Raw genomic sequence first — 19,609 nt, 5'->3', positions numbered from 1 at the left:
GGTTTCAGTCTACCTCGACGACTGGTTGTTGAAGGCGGGCTCGCCCCAGACAGTCATCACTCACCTCCAGACTACGGCTGACCTCCTGCACCTGCTGGGGTTCTCCATGAATGTGCCGAAGTCACACCTGTGTCCCTCTCAGAAGCTCCTCTTCATCGGAGCGGTTCTAGACTCGGCGCAGTTTCGGGTTTATCCTCCCGAACAGCAAGTTCGGAATATTCAGGCTCTGATTCTGATATTTCAGCCGTTATCCTGAGTCTCGGTCTGGTTCACGCTGGGGCTGATGGCCTCCTGCATCCTTCTGGTGCATCACGCCAGGTGGCAGATGCGGGCTCTGCAGTGGGACCCGAAGTTTCAATGGGCCCAGCATCAGGGCAACTTGTCCGACCATGTCTTGATCTCGGAGGGCACTGCAAGACAGTTGCAGTGGTGGCTCACGGACCGCGATTGGGTCAGCGGCAGATCCCTCTCCTTACCCCAACCGGAGCACGTAGTTGTGACGAACGGGTTCCTCCAGGGCGTGGGGGGCCACATGTGAGAGGCGGAAATCAGAGGCCTCTGGTCTCCGGCTGAGTCCCGGCTCCACATCAACCTTCAGGAGCTGCGGGCGATCCGGCTTGCACTGAAGGCATTCCTCCCCTCTGTCCGGGAGACTGTAGTGCAGGTGATCACTGACAAAACCACCGCCATGTGGTACTGCAACAAACAGGGTGGGGTGGGGTCGTGGACCCTGTGAGAAGTTGGCCTGATATATGATGCTCACTAGTTCTAGTGATCACCTTGTATCAGTCCAAACAACCCTTATGGTGATTGGTTGTAAGTCAACCTTATAGACCAGCTATCCTAGTAGCGTGGACAAAAGCAGTCTTTAGGCTAAACTCTTTATGGCATGTGAAGCCAGCTGTTTTACCACATATAACCTTTGAATATCAAATGAAAAGGACACCACACAGGTTGTTATGAAAATAAACAGTTATTTATTAGCTAACATACACCTCTGAACTCTTTGAGGTCAGAGGGCTAAGCACATGACAAACTCTTAGGAAAAATACGTTTAAGTTGCACGATTTACAATGGTGCCCTAGGGGCACGACAAACCATATACTAAGTAAGTGGAATGTGAAAGTCAATTAAAGGAATGGAGCTGTCCAGAGGTTGTAGGATCGCTGGGACCACGCTACACTAACTTGAGGTAGGTAATACGAGGCCCACGGAGCACGTGTGCAGAGTGTGGACTCACACGCGAGATGCGTACAAACGTCTATGGACAGTACAGTTTAAAGAAAAGGTGAGTACGGACGTTCCTGACTAGATAGGACTGAAACGACAATGGAACTGGACACTAGGAGAGTCAAGCTACCCCTGAGCACCGAAATACTCGTGTTACCTCACCCACAGGCTGCGGGTGCATATGTGCGCAGTCGTGTCGGGTTTCCGCGGCGAAGTCTATGGAGCCTTGAAGAAAGATGCTGCAGGCGACCAGGAGGAAGATGTCCGGTGCAATCCAAGGGTGGATTGGTGAAGAGAGGAACCTGAAAGCAGAGGGGACAATGTTCAAAGTCACTAGCCAGTGACTGGAGTGGAATCAGGAGTGGAACCAGATGTCGTCGTCGCGATCAGGTGAAGATGGACGCTTGTCTCAGCAGCCACGTGGACCAGGTGGTGTCTTTGTCTCCGGATTCGGGTTCATCAGGCCTTGGCAAAGGCAGCCCACGCGGTGAGTGGAAACGGCGTCTGGAGTGGACCAGGAGGGTCCGGGGTGCTCCTCTTTTGGAAGGGAGCAAGGGCCAGTCTGGAGCAACCAGACCAGCAGCAAAGTTGTCGGTGTTCGTCGTCTAGGAGGCCACAAGCCACCCGGCAAGTTACCAGACAACGCGTTTAGCAGCAGGCAAGCAGAAGGGCCCCACGCAGATCTCGTGGATGCTGGAGGGCTGATCTTCGGTGAAGGAGCTGCTCGGGGTCGGGGCTTCTCAGTCCCCAGAGCACTTGGATGAGGATACCTCAGGAGTCGTGCTGGAGCGAAGTGCTGCTTCTTTCAAGATGGCCGGTCCTACGTGTCTCGTCGCACCCACGGGTCCCAGCTGTGCTGGAGTTGTAGGTAGAGGTCGGAGAGGTCTGGGAATCCGGGTCTCGTCGGGCTCTGAAGTCTGAATCCTGTGCAGGAAGACGACAAAGGGAAGTCGCGGTACGCTGATGGTGCCTGCAGATGCAGGGTGGACACTCCTTGCCCAAAAAGGAGATTCCTTCTGTCTTCTGTGGAGCAGAACGTCGAGGTCCAGAGTTTCTTCTTGTGAAGTTGATCAGGATAATCTAATTTGGAATGGGACCAGCTCCTACCTTTATTCAGCTAAAGGGGGCTGCACTATGACTAGGTCCCTCCTCTGGGTGGGACCAGGAAGGGGGGTGGTTGCACCCCCTTTCCTTTGTCCGGTCTTGCGCCAGCTCTGGGGCTGGAGTGCCCCAGGAACTGGTTTAGACCAGCATATGCACAGGGACACCTTGTGTGCCCCAGGCATGTCTCATTCCTTTCAGCCCTGTCCTACCTAATACACAAAATCCTGTCTGGGGTGGTGCTAGCACCTCCCAAGGCAGGAAACCCTTTGTCCGAGCCTCCCTCGCTGGAAGGACTCCCAGCAGCAGAAGGTCAGACTTGTGTCTGTGGTGGCAGCATCCATTTTGTGATGCTGAGGCTCGAGTTAACTTTAACCGGGGTTCACAGTTACATACATGTCGTGTCCCTCTAGACGGGTAAAATGCTACCCCCGTCGCCAGAATTGGCGAGGGGGATGTATTCCAATTCGTATGACACCTTACTCGACATGTTTTGATAATGCTATACCAAAGTTAGCATTTGACCACGAGGATCGTAATGCACTTAAGAGTATATGGTATAGCGTTATCATGGAACAGCTATTAGGACTTGGTTCCGCAAGCTGCAAACGGGCTCAGCTCATGCCAGAGCACCATCGCGCATAATTCCAAGCACTCTGCCTTTAGGATTGATAAGGCCTGCCATAGCAGTGACTGATAGGAATATATGTGTCCATTTTAGGGTTAGATATAGGGATACTATATCTAAAGCAAAGGGTGATTACACCACCTTGCCCCAGCTGTCGTGCAGCCAGTTGTGTCTGTTTAGATGGCCAGCCAGGAGTGGCATAATACATGCTTCAGCCCCTGGTAGGCCCTGGGTACACCTAGGCCCTGGATACCTAAGGTATGCTGTACAGGGACTGATAAGGTGGCCCAGTACCAATTGGTAAATGCACCTAAGGTACATGCTTGTCAATTTAGAGAGAGAACAGCTAGGCTGTGGGTCTGATTAGCAGGCCCACAGCCAGGGAAAGTCGTAAACCAGTGAAGCAAAAAGCAAAAATCGGGGGGGACCATAGGATTGCAGACCCTATTCTCTTACACAACCCCCCCCCCCCCAAACTTAGGGACATTAAACTAACCTTGACCAGGTGAGTCTTCTTGTTCTAAGTGGAAGTACCTGGAGAGACCATCGGCATTGCCATGGTCAGTCCCTGGTCTGTGCTCCACTGTAAAGTCCATCCCCTGTAGGGAAATGGACCAGCTAAGAAGCTTAGGGTTTTCACCCTTCATCTGATTTAGCCATAAGAGGGGCTTATGGTCGGTCTGAATCTTGAAGTGAGTACCAAACCAGTATGGCCTCAACTTCTTCAGGGCCCAAGCCACAGCAAGGGCCTCCCTCTCAATAGCTGACCAACGTTTCTCTCTAGGGGTCAGCCTTCTACTTATAAAAGCAATGGGCTAGTCATGACCATCAATATTCAGTTGAGCTAGAACAGCTCCCACACCCAACTCAGAAGCATCTGTTTGGACAATGAATGGCTTGGAGTAGTCTGGACTCTTGAGAATAGGTGCAGTGCACATGGCCTGCTTTAGGTCATCGAATGCCTTCTGACAGCTAACTGTCCACTGAACATTTCTTGGCATTTTCTTACTTGTCAGTTCATTAAGTGGAGTCACAATGGTTCCATAATTTCTGACAAGTTTCCTATAGTAACCAGACAGGCCCAAGAAAGCTCTGACCTGTGTCTGGGTGGTTGGAGGAGCCCAGTCCTTTATGGCCTGTATCTTGCTCTCCAAAGGTTGAACTTGGCCTCCACCTACAAGGTGGCCCAAGTATACAACTTGACTCTGCCCTATCTGGAACTTGGTAGCCTTGATAGTGAGGCCTGCCTTTTGCAGGGCCTCCAAAACTTTCCTCAGGTGGATCAGGTGATCCTCCCAGGTGGAGCTAAAGACAGCAATATCATCTAGATATGCTGCACAGAAGTCATCCAGCCCAGAGAGAACTTGGTTCACCAACCTTTGAAAAGTGGCAGGTGCATTTTGCAAACCAAAGGGCATCACCACAAACTGGTAATGACCTCCTAGGGTCGAAAATGCTGTTTTGGCCTTGGCATCCTCAGCTAACCTGATTTGCCAATAACCAGCTGTCAGGTCAAATGTACTCAAGAATTTGGCAGAAGCCCATTTATCTATGAGTTCATCTGCTCTTGGTATTGGATGGGCATCTGTCTTAGTGACAGCATTGAGACCCCTGTAGTCTACACAAAACCTCATCTCTCTCTTACCATCCTGGGTGTGATGTTTAGGCACTAGAACTACAGGACTAGCCCAAGGGCTCTCTGAGGGTTAAATGACTCCCAATTCCAACATTTTCTGTACTTCTTGTTTTATGCAGTCCCTGACGTGGTCAGGTTGCCTGTAGATTTTACTCTTTATAGGCAGACTGTCACCAGTGTCCACCTCATGGGTGCACCAGTTTGTCTGACTGGGTGTCAGAGAGAACATTTGTCTGAAGGATTGAAGAACCTGTTTACAATCCTCTTGTTGAGGTTCAGAGAGGCTGTCAGAAAAGACTACACCATCTACTGACCCATCATCAGGGTTCTGAGTGAGCAGGTCTGGGAGAGGGTCACTCTCTTCCTCCTGTCCCTCATCTGTAGCCATGAGCAAGCCCATGTCTTCCCTGTTGACAAATGCCTTGAGCCTATTCACATGAAGTACTCTGTGAGGGCTCCTGGGAGTTCCAAGGTCTACCAGATAGGTGACCTCTCTCTTCTGTTCAATGATGGTATGGGGTCCAGACCATTTGTCTTGGAGAGCTGCTGGGGACACTGGCTCCAACATCCACACCTTCTGTCCAGGCTGGTAAACAGTAAGGACAGCCTTTTGGTCATGCCAAGCTTTTTGCAGTTCTTGGCTGTCCTCAAGGTTTTTAGATGCCTTTTCCATGTACTCTGCCATCCTGGAGCGGAGACCAAGTACATAGTCCACTATGTCTTGCTTAGGCTTTTTGAGAGGTCTCTCCCATCCTTCCTTCACCAAACAAAGGGGCCCTCTTAAAGAATGCCCAAACAGAAGTTCAAAAGGGCTGTAGCCAACCCCCTTCTGTGGGACCTCTCTGTAGGCAAACAAAAGGCAGGGTAAAAGGATGTCCCATCTTCGCCTAAGCTTTTCAGGTAACCCTTTTATCATCCCTTTGAGGGTCTTGTTGAATCTCTCAACAAGCCCATTGCACTGTGGGTGATAGGGGGTGGTGAATTTGTAATTAACACCACACTCCTTCCACATTGCAGTCAAGTATCCTGACATAAAGTTTGCACCTCTGTCAGAGACAACCTCCTTAGGAAACCCCACTCTAGTAAAAACTGAGAGAAGGGCCTTGGCCACAACAGGAGCTGTAGTGGTCCTAAGGGGAATAGCTTCTGGATACCTGGTGGCATGATCCACTACCACCAGTATAAATCTGTGCCCAGATGGTGTTGGGGGGTCCATTGGTCCAACAATGTCAATCCCCACTCTTTCAAAGGGTACCCCCACTACAGGTAGTGGTATAAGGGGGGCCTTTGCTGTGCCACCTGATTTGCCACTGACTTGACAGGTGACACATGAGCGACAAACTTATCTAGTGTCCTCAGACATATGAGGCCAGTGAAAGTGTGGGACTAGTCTTTCCCAAATCTTGATCTGGCCTAAGTGACCTGCAAGGGGAATTTCATGGGCCAAGGTGATAAGGAAACCTCTCAGAGACAAGGGGATGACCAGCCTCCTGGTAGCCCCAGGCTTGGGGTCTCTTGCCTCAGAGTAAAGGAGTCCATCATCCCAGTACACTTTATGGGTACCTGTGGCATTCCCTGCAGCCTCAGCAGCAGCCTTCTGTCTGAGGGGGTCAAGAGATGAACAGTCTAATTGTGCTTGGCTCAAGTCTGCCCTGGAAGGTCCCCCGTCCCAAGAAACTCAACCTGATCAGGCTCAAGTTCTTCTAGGACAGTTCCTTCTGGGGTCTTTGGGTCAGTCTCCTGTGAGAGCTGATCCTCACCTTGAGGCAAGGGGGAAGGCACTGCCTTAACCCTACTGTTCTTACTCTTGGTTAGTGTCTAGTCCATTGTTCCAGGATCCAGCACTAGTTCAGCTGGGCATTTCCTGGCCTGTGACCTAATCACAGCAAGGACATGTGCTGACAAACCTAACATTTCCACATGAGTCCTATACTCCACATCTGACCATAGGGAGGATTCCAAATCATTGCCCAAAAGACAGTCTACTGGGAGGTCTGAACTAACAACAACCCTTTTGAGGCCATTTACCCCTCCCCAGGAGAAATTAACAAGTGCCATACTATGGTTGGTAGTGACATTGCTAGCATTGGTCACTAGGTAGTCTGAACCTAGTATTACCTGTCCAGGGTCCACAAATGCTGGTGTCACCATAGTGACACTGGCACAGGTGTCCCTGTAGGCCTGAGCCATTTTTCCATTGATTAAAAGCGTCTGCCTGTACTTGCCCAGAGTACTGGGACTTATTGTAGAGGTCAAATCCATGTCCCCAGTACAAACAAGAACAGCCTGGGTAGGTACTCTGACTAGGTCAGAGCTGTCAGATACCAATGTCAACCCCACTATAGCCTTAGGGGGAACACTACCACTACTAACTGAACTAGGGGTTGCAGGTGCCTTAGGGGTAGTAGTGGTAGGAGCTGGGCCTTTCTTGGTGCACTCACTAAACCAGTGAGTATTACTTTTACAGTATTGGCACCATGGTTTCTTCTGACCATTTTTCTTTTTCTTTTGTGAATTCTGGGTCCCACCCTCCTTAGATTGTTGGGGCCCTGTTGAAGACTTCTGGTCATTTTGCTTACTTTCATTACCCTTCTGGTCTGCTTTCTTCTGGCCACCACCCTGGTTCTGGTTCTGCTGCTTGACCCTTGTCCTGACCCATCTGTCTGCCTTCTTTCCCAATTCTTGGGGAGAGGTCAGATCTGAATCAATAAGGTGCTGATGCAACAACTGATTTTGACAATTACGTAAGATTTGTTCTCTCATAATTAGATTATATAATCCTGTGTAATCAGTAACTTTACTTCCCAGTAACCAGCCTTCAAAAGCCTTAGTGGCACAATCAACAAAGTCAGCCCAATCCTGAGACTGAATTTTCTGGGTGTCTCTGAACAGCAACCTGTACTGCTCAGTTGTTAAGCCAACCCCATCAATCAGTGTATTCTTCAGGACTTGGTAATCGTTAGCATCCTCAGCTCTAGTAGTGAGGAGCTGCCACCAGTGGGGTCTGCCCCACTCAATTTCTGCTCTCTGGCAAAGGCAAGTCTTTCTTTGGCAAGGGCAAGTTCTTCCCTTTCAATCCTCAGATGGACTTCCCTCATCTTAGCTTCATGCTCTCTTCTCTGAGGGGATGTCATCCCTCTCTGAGAAGATGCCTGAGAGACATGGGTACGAACAGATCTGTTAGAGCCTCTGGAGTGAGACCTAACTCGTCTATTACCAAGGTTAAGCCTGTAGGAGAGTAGGTTCTGCAATCCTATGATCACCCCAGATTTTTGTTCTTTGCTTCACTGGTTTGCGACTTCCCTTGGCTGTGGGCCTGCTAATCAGACCCACAGCCTAGCTGGTCTCTCACTAAATTGACACGTGTACCTTAGGTGCATTTACAAATTGGTACTGGGCCACCTTATCAGAGCCTGTAACTCAGGGCATAGGTGTACCCAGGGCCTACCAGGGGCTGCAGCATGTATTATGCCACCCCTGGCTGGCCATCTAAATCTGACACAACTGGCTGCACGACAGCTGGGGCAAGGTGGTGTAATCACCCTTTGCTTTAGATATAGTATACCTATATCTAACCCTAAAATGGACACATGTATTCCTATCAGTCACTACTATGGCAGGCCTTAACAATCCTGAAGGCAGAGTGCTTGGAATTATGTGAGATGGTGCTCTGGCATGAGCTGAGCCCGTCTGCATCTTGCGGAACCAAGTCCTAATAGCTGTTCTATCATAACGCGTACCATATACTCTTAAGTGCATTATAATCCTCGCGGTTATTTGCTATCTTTGGTATCGCTTTATCAAAACATGTCGAGTAAGGTGTCATACGAATTGGAATACTAACCCCTCGCCAATTCTGGCGACGGGGTTAGCATTCCACCCTTCTAGAGGGACACGACATGTATGTAACTGTGAACCCCGGTTAAAGTTAACTCGAGCCTAAGCATCACAAAATGGATGCTGCCACCACAGACACAAGTCTGACTCCCTGCAGCTGGGAGTCCTTCCAGCGAGGGGAGCTTGGACAAAGGGTTTCCTGTCAGGGGCGGTGCTAGCACCAATTGTCTCATCTCCTGGAAGCTAAGGGCTGCATATCTGGAAGTGACCTATGGAGGGTCATCAACCACAAGGGGAGCCTCTGTGTTCCCTCCTGTGGTAGACATGCTTTTCTAGTGAGGTGTAAGTTGTGCACTTACCTACACTATGTGTTTACCTACTGATCTCTTGCTAAGAGTTGTAGTCAGGGTGTGCTACTCCCTTTCTATTACAACAGCTGGTTCAGTAGAACTCAGAGTTTTTCTAAGCTTGTTATATGTACCTATAGTACCTTATGTGATTTTTCAAATGATATCTCAGATTATATTTGGTAAAAACAACAGCAAGCTCAAATCCCAACAGCTGCACACCAATGTGAGAAGTTGGCCTGATATATGATGCTCACTAGTTCTAGTGATCACCTTGTATCAGTCCAAACAACCCTTATGGTGATTGGTTGTAAGTCAACCTTATAGACCAGCTATCCTAGTAGCGTGGACAAAAGCAGTCTTTAGGCTAAACTCTTTATGGCATGTGAAGCCAGCTGTTTTACCACATATAACCTTTGAATATCAAATGAAAAGGACACCACACAGGTTGTTATGAAAATAAACAGTTATTTATTAGCTAACATACACCTCTGAACTCTTTATGAGGTCAGAGGGCTAAGCACATGACAAACTCTTAGGAAAAAATACGTTTAAGTTGCACGATTTACAATGGTGCCCTAGGGGCACGACAAACCACATACTAAGTAAGTGGAATGTGAAAGTCAAATAAAGGAATGGAGCTGTCCAGAGGTTGTAGGATCGCTGGGACCACGCTATACTAACTTGAGGTAGGTAATAGGAGGCCCACGGAGCACGTGTGCAGAGTGTGGACTCACACGCAAGATGCGTACAAACGTCTATGGACAGTACAGTTTAAAGAAAAGGTGAGTACGGACGTTCCTGACTAGATAGGAGTAAAACGACAATGGAACTGGACACTAGGAGAGTCAAGCTACCCCTGAGCACCGAAATGCTCGTGTTACCTCACCCACAGGCTGCGGGTGCATAGGTGCGAAGTCGTGTCGGGTTTCCGCGTCGAAGTCTATGGAGCCTTGAAGAAAGATGCTGCAGGCGACCAGGAGGAAGATGTCCGGTGCAATCCAAGGGTGGATTGGTGAAGAGAGGAACCTGAAAACAGAGGGGACAATGTTCAAAGTCACTAGCCAGTGACTGGAGTGGAACCAGGAGTGGAACCAGATGTCGTCGTCGCGATCAGGTGAAGGTGGACGCTTGTCTCAGCAGCCACGTGGACCAGGTGGTGTCTTCGACGACCAGGATGGAGGCACGAGCTGTCCCACGCAGGCTCTCGCTGTCGGCGGTGTCGTCTCCGGATTCGGGTTCAACAGGCCTTGGCAAAGGCAACCCACGCAATGAGTGGAAACGGCGTCTGGAGTGGACCAGGAGGGTCCGGGGTGCTCCTCTTTTGGAAGGGAGCAAGGGCCAGTCTGGAGCAACCAGACCAGCAGCAAAGTTGTCGGTGTTCGTCGTCTAGGAGGCCACAAGCCGGCCGGCAAGTGACCAGACAACGCGTCGAGCAGCAGGCAAGCAGAAGGGCCCCACGCAGATCTCGTGGATGCTAGAGGGCTGATCTTCAGTGAAGGAGCTGCTCGGATTCGGGGCTTCTCAGTCCCCAGAGCACTTGGATGAGGATACCTCAGGAGTCGTGCTGGAGCGAAGTGCTGCTTCTTTCAAGAGTGCCGGTCCCACGTGTTTCGTCGCACCCACGGGTCCCAGCTGTGCTGGAGTTGTAGGTAGAGGTCGGAGAGGTCTGGGAATCCGGGTCTCGTAGGGCTCTGAAGTCTGGATCCTGTGCAGGAAGACGACAAAGGGAAGTCGCGGTACGCTGATGGTGCCTGCAGATGCAGGGTGGACACTCCTTGCCCACAAGGGAGATTCCTTCTGTCTTCTGTGGAGCAGAACGTCGAGGTCCAGAGTTTCTTCTATTGAAGTTGATCAGGATATTCTAATTTGGAATGGGACCAGCTCCTACCTTTATTCAGCTAAAGGAGGCTGCACTACGACTAGGTCCCTCCTCTGGGTGGGACCAGGAAGGGGGGTGGTTACACCCCTTTCCTTTGTCCGGTCTTGCACCAGCTCTGGGGCTGGAGTGCCCCAGGAACTGGTTTAGACCGGCATATGCACAGGGACACCTTGTGTGCCACAGGCATGTCTCATTCCTTTCAGCCCTGTCCTACCTAATACACAAAATCCTGTCTGGGGTGGTGCTAGCACCTCCCAAGGCAGGAAACCCTTTGTCCGAGCCTCCCTCGCTGGAAGGACTCCCAGCAGCAGGAGGTCAGACTTGTGTCTGTGGTGGCAGCATCCATTTTGTGATGCTGAGGCTCGAGTTAACTTTAACCGGGATTCACAGTTACATACATGTCGTGTCCCTCTAGAAGGGTGGAATGCTACCCCCGTCGCCAGAATTGGCGAGGGGGTAGTATTCCAATTCGTATGACACCTTACTCAACATGTTTTGATAATGCTATACCAAAGTTAGCATTTGACCGCGAGGATCATAATGCAATTAAGAGTATATGGTATAGCGTTATCATGGAACAGCTATTAGGAGTTGGTTCCGCAAGCTGCAAACGGGCTCAGCTCATGCCAGAGCACCATCTCGCATAATTCTAAGCACTCCGCCTTTAGGATTGATAAGGCCTGCCATAGGAGTGACTGATAGGAATATATGTGTCCATTTTAGGGTTAGATATAGGGATACTATATCTAAAGCAAAGGGTGATTACACAACCTTGCCCCTGCTGTCGTGCAGCCAGTTGTGTCTGTTTAGATGGCCAGCCAGGGGTGGCATAATACATGCTTCAGCCCCTGGTAGGCCCTGGGTACACCTATGCCCTGGATACCTACGGTATGCTGTACAGGGACTGATAAGGTGGCCCAGTACCAATTGGTAAATGCACCTAAGGTACATGCTTGTCAATTTAGAGAGAGAACAGCTAGGCTGTGGGTCTGATTAGCAGGCCCACAGCCAGGGAAAGTCGTAAACCAGTGAAGCAAAAAACAAAAATCGGGGGTGACCATAGGATTGCAGACCCTATTCTCTTACAGACCCTATGCCAGGAGGCTCTGCGCCTCTGGCAGTGGCTGGAACATTAGGGCGTGACCCTGGTGGTTCAACACCCAGCAGGTTCCCTGAACGCCAGGGCGGACAAACTCAGCCGTCGGTGCATGATGGATCACGAATGGCGTCTGAACTCTGACGTGGCGCAAGGCCTCTTTCAGCAGTGGGGAGAGCCTTGCTTAGATCTATTTGCCACAGAAGAGAACGCGCAATGTCATCAGTTCTGCGCGTTGGAATTTCCAAGGCGGCACTCGCTCGGAGACGCTTTTCGTCGCGAGTGGAGCTGCGGTCTGTTGTACGCCTTTCCGCCTATATCACTTCTGCCCAGAGTGCTGAAGAAGATCGGGCGCGACCGGGCCCAAGTCATCCTTGTGGCTCCTGACTGGGCACAAAGATACTGGTATCCCGAGCTACTCAGCATGTCTGTCGATCCCCCGATTCGTCTGCCTCTTCAGGAGGACCTTCTGTCGCAACAGCAGGGGACGGTCCTCCACCCTAACCTGTCCAGTCTCCACTTACATGCGTGGAGATTGAGCGGCGGCAGTTGAGGCCATTTGACTTGCCTCCTGAAGTCTGTAATGTGATTCTGGCAGCCAGGCGTCCCTACACAAAATCGGTATACGCCTGCAGGTGGAACAAATTTGTGGCATGGTGCACAGCAAAGGCTGTGGATCCTCTTTCTGCCCCTCTTTCAGAGGTTCTCCTCTTTCTTCTTTCTCTTGCCCAGCAGGGATCTGCTCTAGGCACTATCAAGGGCTGCCTCTCTGCCATTTCCGCCTTCTTAAGACTTCCTGATCAGCCCTCTTTGTTCAAGTCCCCAGTTGTAAATAGGTTTTTGAAGGGCATCACTTATATGTTCCCTCCTGTTCCTTTCGTGATGCCTCAGTGGGACTTAAACCTTGTTCTGACTTATCTGATGTGCGATCCCTTCGAGCCACTTCATAACTGTCCTCTTCGTCTCCTTAATCTTAAGACTACATTCCTGGTTGCATCACCTCTGCCAGGAGAGTGAGTGAGCTCCAGGCTCTTTCTTCTCAACCTCCTTTCCTTTCTGTCCTTCCGGCCAAAGTTGTGTTGCGGACGTGACCCTCTTTCCTGCCCAAGGTAGTCACAGCCTTCCACATTGGGCAGTCCGTCACCTTGCCCACCTTCTTTCCGCCTCCGCATCCCTCGAAAGAGGAAGAGAGGCTCCACTGTCTGGACCCAAAATGTGCGCTCTCATACTATCTGGATCGCGCACGCCAGTTCCAGGTGGATGACCAACTCTTTGTTGGTTACGTGGGCGCTAAGAAGGGACGGCCGGTGCACAAACGGACCATTTCTCGATGGGTCGTCTTGTGCATCAAGGCTTGTTACTCTCTGGCTAAAAAGGAGCCTCCTGTGGGGCTACGTGCCCATTCCACTCGGGCCAAGGCGGCTACAACTGCCCTGGGTCGGGGAGTCCCCTTGCACGACTTCTGTCAGGCAGCTACGTGGGCCTCGCTGCACACGTTCGCAAGACACTACTGCCTGGACAGCCAAGTCCGGAGTGATGGCTTTTTCGGACGTTCCGTTCTCCAGGACTTTCTGGTGTGATCATTTGTTCGCAGACCCACCACCGGGGTTGGTATTGCTGGGGTATCTATTCTAAGGTAAGGAATCTAATACTGAACTGTTTCTTTCAGATGCACAAGTTACTTACCTTTGGTAACGATATATCTGTAAGAAACAGTAGCTAGTATTAGATTACTTACCGCCCCACCCATCCTCCCCGTTCTGCGAACCGATATCTAGGGTTAAGGTCATCCCCTTTCAGGGCCCTAGTTTTCATGGCACCAGTGTTGTTTTTTATCATGGCTCTGCGTTTCTGGCGCGGAAAAGCTGTGTATAAGAACTGACGTCGGCACGCTAGGGCGGCGTCTCAGTACTCCGACGTCATCCCGGCGCAGACGACAGACACGGAGCCGCAAACGACGCCTACCGACGCGCAGGGGTACTGCTACGCAAAATTTTCCGGATCTAGTCTGATGCCTGGGGATATTCTAAGGTAAGGAATCTAATACTTACTACTGTGTCTTACAGATATATTGTTACCGAATGTGAGTAACTTGTGCATTAGGTATTTAAATGTGTTTAGAAAAACCTTATACCCTACAGCCGTTCATTTCATACTTCGTACGGCAGGTCAGACAATTCACTTTACAAAATCCTGGAACTCTGCAGCCATCAAAGGAAAAGTAATTGTAAATTGACTTCTGGCCTCTGTCTCTGAACACAAAGCAAATGTGACAAGATAAAAACAAGATTTAAAGGCATCTTTACCTTCGCTTTCTGACTGAACTGAACACCAGATCGTTGTCAACTTTTCAGAATGGATGAGTATTTCCTAAATTATACATCGACCTGATCAAATCTAACTCACCATAGCGAGTGGGCAAGTAGATTTTCTGAGGCCTGTCACTGGTACAAGTTTGTGGCTTGCTGCACGACCTAACAGATTGACCCACTTCATGCCAGGCTGTCCGAGGTTTTCTTGTTTGGATCATTCTTACCCCAGCAAGGCCTTGCTTTGGACGCAGTTCATGGCTATGTGTCAGCTATTTCAGCCTTTTGGCAGTTGCCAGACAGCTTTTGTGTTGTAAATCGCCAGTTGTGATGCTTTTCCTTAAAGGACTTCAAAATTTGTTCCCCCCCACCCCTCTACTTTCATTTTGCCCCAGTGGGACGTGAATTTGTTTTTGACCTTACTTATGTGTTCTCCATAGCTGTCTCCAAGGTTGCTCACCCTTAAGAGTGTATTTTTGGTCACCATAACATCGGCCTGGAGGGTGAGCGTGCTTAGGTATATCTCAGTTAATGCACCGTATACAACCTTCTAACCTGACAAGCTGGTTCTCTGGACTAATGCATCTTTCGTGCCAAAGGTGATTATGCTGTTTCAAATTGGTCAATCCATCTACCTGCCAACGTTCTTCGCTCCACCTCACACCTATGAGGACGAGGATCGTCTCCATCGTCTGGACCCGAAGAGAGGGCACTGAGCTTCTACATTGATCATATCAGACAACACCAGGCGGATGATCAGCTCTTCATTGGGTTGATGGCAGCGAAGCAGGAAAGAGCGGTGCAAAAGCGGACTATGTTCCGCTGGATCATACACTGCATCCAGATTTGCTACTATTTAGTTCAGAAGCAGCCTGCTCAGGGCTTGCAGGCTCATTCGACCAGAGCCATGGCTGTTACTACTGCATTGGCACGCGGAGTGCCTGTCCTGGACATTTGCAAGTTGCAACATGGGTGTCCATACGTTCACAAAGTACTAGCGCAACAGGCATTTTGCGTATTCGGTCCTGCAGGACATTTTGGTTTGAGCCCGTTCAAAGACCCACCTCCTGGCAGGTACTGCTAAGGTGAGGAATCTGCAGTTAGAAGTGTCTCTCTAAAGAACATGTTATTTACCTACGGTAACCACTTTTCTGGTAATGACTCTTATCTAACCGCAGATTCCTCATCCTCCTCATTCTCGATACTGGACTCATTCTCCATAAAAGAACTCTATTAAGAAATCTTCCCACTGGCCTTGACAGAATTGATTTTGGCTTTTTGTCTGTGGACACGAATAGCAACTGCTCAAGTCACATCCAGCGTAGAAAAGGTCGTTGCGGAGCCGGCCGCGCCACCTTCCGGCATGCAGGAGTACTACAACAAAGTTTTCCAGATCCAGGCTGATGACTGGGGAATATTCTCAGGTTAGGAATCGGCGGTTAGATAGTCTCTACAAGAAAAGGCATTACCAAAGGTAAGTAACTTGGTCATCTGCTTTCTAAGTTACATTTTTGTACAATTCCCCTTTCTGTGCATGAATTTAGTGTGAATTTGGATACCAGTTACATATAATTGTAATGTAGGCAAAATTGCCAGTTTGAGCAGATGTAACACTGGTTTTTCCAAGGTCACAGATGAGCCATAATAGTTACTGCTACAGTGGGAGAAGGATTGAAGAGGATTGGCTATGAATCTTAATATCTCATCCCAAATGATTGTATGAAGGTACACCCCTTTAATGTGTGCATTTGTTTCTGACTAGTAACAGGCTAATGAGGCACTAGTCTTTGTATGATCCTGAAACTCTGTCTATCATCTTCTGAAAGTCCATAGCAGCTCAAGGGAGTGTAAGGTTTAATGACAATTCATCAGTAGTCTAAGTTTGTCTTTTAAAGACAGTGGCTGCCAAAGTGTTTCTTAATTCTAGAGGACTTTCCCACTGATATCCTATGTTCCTAAAATCTAGCTCTTGCTTGCCTTTCTGGAAGAATTTCAAATATTCATTGTTAAGGAATCTATTGAGGGCATGCTTAGTATTACTACAATAAATTTTGCTTTTCTTGGTTTAGGTCTGTGTTTGCAGCTTAGGGTTTGGCTTTTACACATTTTACGCTATCTTCTGTAAAGTACTATTTTACATGTTTCTTTTCATTTTATTTTTACCTCCTGAAGGTTTTAGTTGCTTAGTAACTTATATGGTCTGATTGATATTTAAAGAATTGAATAAAAAAAATAATTACACTCCATAGAGTAACTCGGAGTAGATACTTCAATAGAGACATGTTATGCACACAACTGAGATAAGATATAGGTATTAAAAAGGACAGTGTACTGATTTAATTTTTGAATTACTTTTCAGAGACCCTGTTATATTATTCATGAGAATAATGTCTAAACTCTGATTTTAAAAGCTTTTAACATAGCGATCTAAAGTTCTTATTTTGCATAACAGATAAAAAACTTATATTATACATTTTGTAGTTTGTAATTGTTGTGACTAAAAATCTTGCACCTTTTATTCTTCATTTTTTAGTGGTTGGCCGAAGTCTACAAGTCCCAGGGAATGATGGTTGCAGCAGAGATGTGTTACAGAAAAGGTCTTCAGTTGGCATCTCAGCAAAGCAATTGGAATGGGAAGCTTTCCAGTCTACTGCGATTAGCTATGCTTGCATATAAAGTGTGCTTGGTGCGTATCCCTTCAATTTAATTAGTTCTAGAATCATTGCTAGAGCTGTTTAATGCACCATATTCTTGTCAATAATTTTCTTTGGTTCCATATGCAAGCGTTGTAAATGTGATCACAGCTGAATCTTGAGACCCTCATTACGAGCGGGTCGGAACGCCTGTTACTGCACATGGTGTGAATAGCCATGGGCTTATGTTCAGTAGGGATCACAATAGAAGGTGCATAATAGAAAGCAATATTTAACTAATTATGAGTTATACAATTAAGTTCACATTCTCTGCATAATTATTAGCAGGTCAATCCTGTCAATATTTACTGGGGACAATTGCAGGTAAATACTGGAACATTTGTATTTTAAGGTTCAGTAAGCACCAAACTCCAGATGTTGGTCCTCATTATAGGGTGAAAATCTCTGAATAGATGATATCACACTGAAAAATTCTGACCACATCCGCAGGCATGGGACTGGATCCAGAAACTTTTTTCCCACAGCATCCCTGCACACCGGGGGCGGGCGACATCACTCGACTCCGCCCAGGCGTCGTCCGTGTTCGTGACGTCAGCGAGGTCACATAAGACCAGCCCTGGCGCGCCTACGTCAGATTTTTCCTTTCCCGCGTGCAACATGGATCCGGTCCTTGCTACAGGCCTGTTTTAGGCCCCTTTTTCTCCATTTCTTTTGGTGGAACAGTGTGCGAATGCCTTCGGGCTTCAAAACTTGTATGTTTTGTGGGCTTCTTATGTCGGCGACGGACCCGCACCTCATTTGTATGTGGTGTTTGGGGGAGGATCACAGCACTACTGACTACGGGGCCTGTCAACAGTTGAAGCCAAAGTCGCGGAGGGAGCGCCGTATGGAACTTCTCTCTGCGTGTCTCTCCAGGTCGACGTCCTCCCCTCGGTCTGCTTCGGCGGACGGCTTCAGGTTTGGCCTTGGTCGTCGTCCTCACCCTTCTCCGATGTCACATGAGCGTCGCTCCCCGGTGGGTAAGTGTCGCAGTTTGTCCCAGGGGACTGGTTTCCGGCCTGCTGGGGACATGTGCTCTCTGCGGGTGATGCGGCCCGCGTGTCGTCCTATCCACCGTTTCCCGGTGTGGGGGTGGTCGAGAGTCCAAATGGAGACATATCGGCTGCTTTGCAGGCCTCGCTGGCGTCTTCCCCTCCTGGGGCGTCGGCGAACCTCTCCCCTTGTGCAGGGCCCTCCGCGGCGCCACCGGTGGCTCCGGCCCCGGCGCCGACTGGTTCGGATCCAGGCTTGGAGCGTGTGGTGCTGTTGGGGTGCGGCTCCTCTGGGTCACCTCCTTCAGGCCACGGCTTCTCTGCTTCGCCGCATACTCCTGAGGGAGTCCCTGTGGTGTCGCGGGAGGTCGCCGGGGCTTGGGTCGCATCCCCGAGCCCCTCTCGGTCCTTTGACAAGGTGGTCCTGTCTAAGGCTGATGTGACGCCGCCATGGCGCCGGCAGCAGCTGGACCGTGCGGAGCCACAGGGGTCAGTGATTGTGGTGAGGACTCCTCGCCTCTTTCCGGGCCCCTCTCGTCCCTCCCCACAAGCAGCGTCCTCGACGGGGGGCTAGTCGGAGGTGGAATCGTCCCTGGCACTGCCTCATGGGTTTCCGAGCGATCTACGCCTCATTCTGGGCCGCAGCTGACGGAGGTCTTCGTGTCACTCCCCAGGCCCCTCTCGGTCCCCATGCGGGTGTCTACCACGGTGGAGGTCAGGTCGACGCCGTCCCCACCTCAGTGACTTCTGAGTCGGGTTGATTCTGGGCCTTCTTAGGCCGTTGGTTCTGGCTGTGGAGAATGTTTTCTGGCCATTTGCGTCCTTCCTTGGGACTTTGGCATTGTTGGCTGCTGGATGGCCTTGTGTTGATTATGTGTGTGTGTTCTGCAGGAGTTGTTGCGCAGACTTAGCCCAGAGATTAGGCCTTCTGCTTTGCTTGGGCTGCTTGTCAAGCCTTCCAGAGGGGTGTTTTTTTCCCCGTGGCTCTTTTGCTTTTGCCTCTGCTGCGGAAGTTCTTCCAAAGAGCTTTCCCATATCTCAGGACTTAAGTAACCTATGGGGGGTAGTGGTGGCTGTCATATGGCTTGCTCTCTGCTAGGGTGTTCCAGTCGCCTTTGGGTGCCTGTTCTCCATGGCGTTTAAGTAGGTTGCTTTTGCTTCCTGAAGTCCTGTGTGCGGCCACTCGTAGTGGTGTGCCCGGGCATCTCCTCATTTCCCTGATCCTGTGTTCTCCCTTGCCAGGCGCCGCTTCCTCGGCCTTCTTGGGGCCTCGGGCTGTTCTTCTTGCTTCTGGCAGCTTTGACTGCTCGCACTGTTCTGGCTGGCAGGATGCTCTCCATCTGGAGTGGGTTTGCTTTCTTTTCCCTCGTTTCCTTGGGCCCTCCTGGCTTCTCTGCCGCTTTTCCTGTCTTGGTACTGGGCGGAAGCTATTTTACCTCGTGGAGAAGTGAGGTGCTTCAGCCTCTTCAACCTTGCCCTTGATTCCTCCGCTGTGAGTGTACGGGCCTCTTCAGCCTTCTTCTCCCTCCTCATCCTCTTGGGGTCTGTGGGGTTCTGCTTGTGGGAGTTCCCATTGCCTGGCAGAGACCAGGTTCTACCTGGTCCACAGATCTGGTCCCCTGTGGGGCCCTCTGTTTTTTATTGGCTGGTGGGGTCCTTTCGCAGACCATCCTTTCCAGGGGGTATTGCTAGGGTATCTATTCTACGTAAAGGAATCTGTGGTTAGTAGTCTCTATCATGTACGAGTTACTTACCTTCGGTTACGATGTATCTGGTAGAGACGATTCTAGCCTCAGATTCTTTCACGGCCCTTCCTTGCTCCCCTATTCTGCGAGGACCCTTACACTGGTATTCGGTA

At 49.8% G+C, this 19,609-nt stretch overlaps 1 protein-coding gene across 1 annotated transcript in view; it reads left to right on the top strand.

Annotated features, from left to right (window-relative positions):
* The window catches only part of SKIC3 (SKI3 subunit of superkiller complex), a 1,256,060-nt gene that overhangs the window by 1,194,973 nt on the left and 41,478 nt on the right, over positions 1–19,609 (top strand). The window contains exon 38 of the mRNA XM_086960925.1: positions 16,600–16,752. Within this exon, the coding sequence (XP_086817051.1) occupies positions 16,600–16,752 (153 nt within the window). The remainder of the gene's footprint in view (positions 1–16,599; positions 16,753–19,609) is intronic.

This window comes from Lissotriton vulgaris, chromosome 3_1, assembly GCF_964263255.1.
Source record: "Lissotriton vulgaris chromosome 3_1, aLisVul1.2, whole genome shotgun sequence".
Classification (NCBI taxonomy): domain Eukaryota; kingdom Metazoa; phylum Chordata; class Amphibia; order Caudata; family Salamandridae; genus Lissotriton; species Lissotriton vulgaris.
Note: the sequence above shows the minus strand (reverse complement) of the source record. Positions and strands in the feature narration are given on the sequence as shown.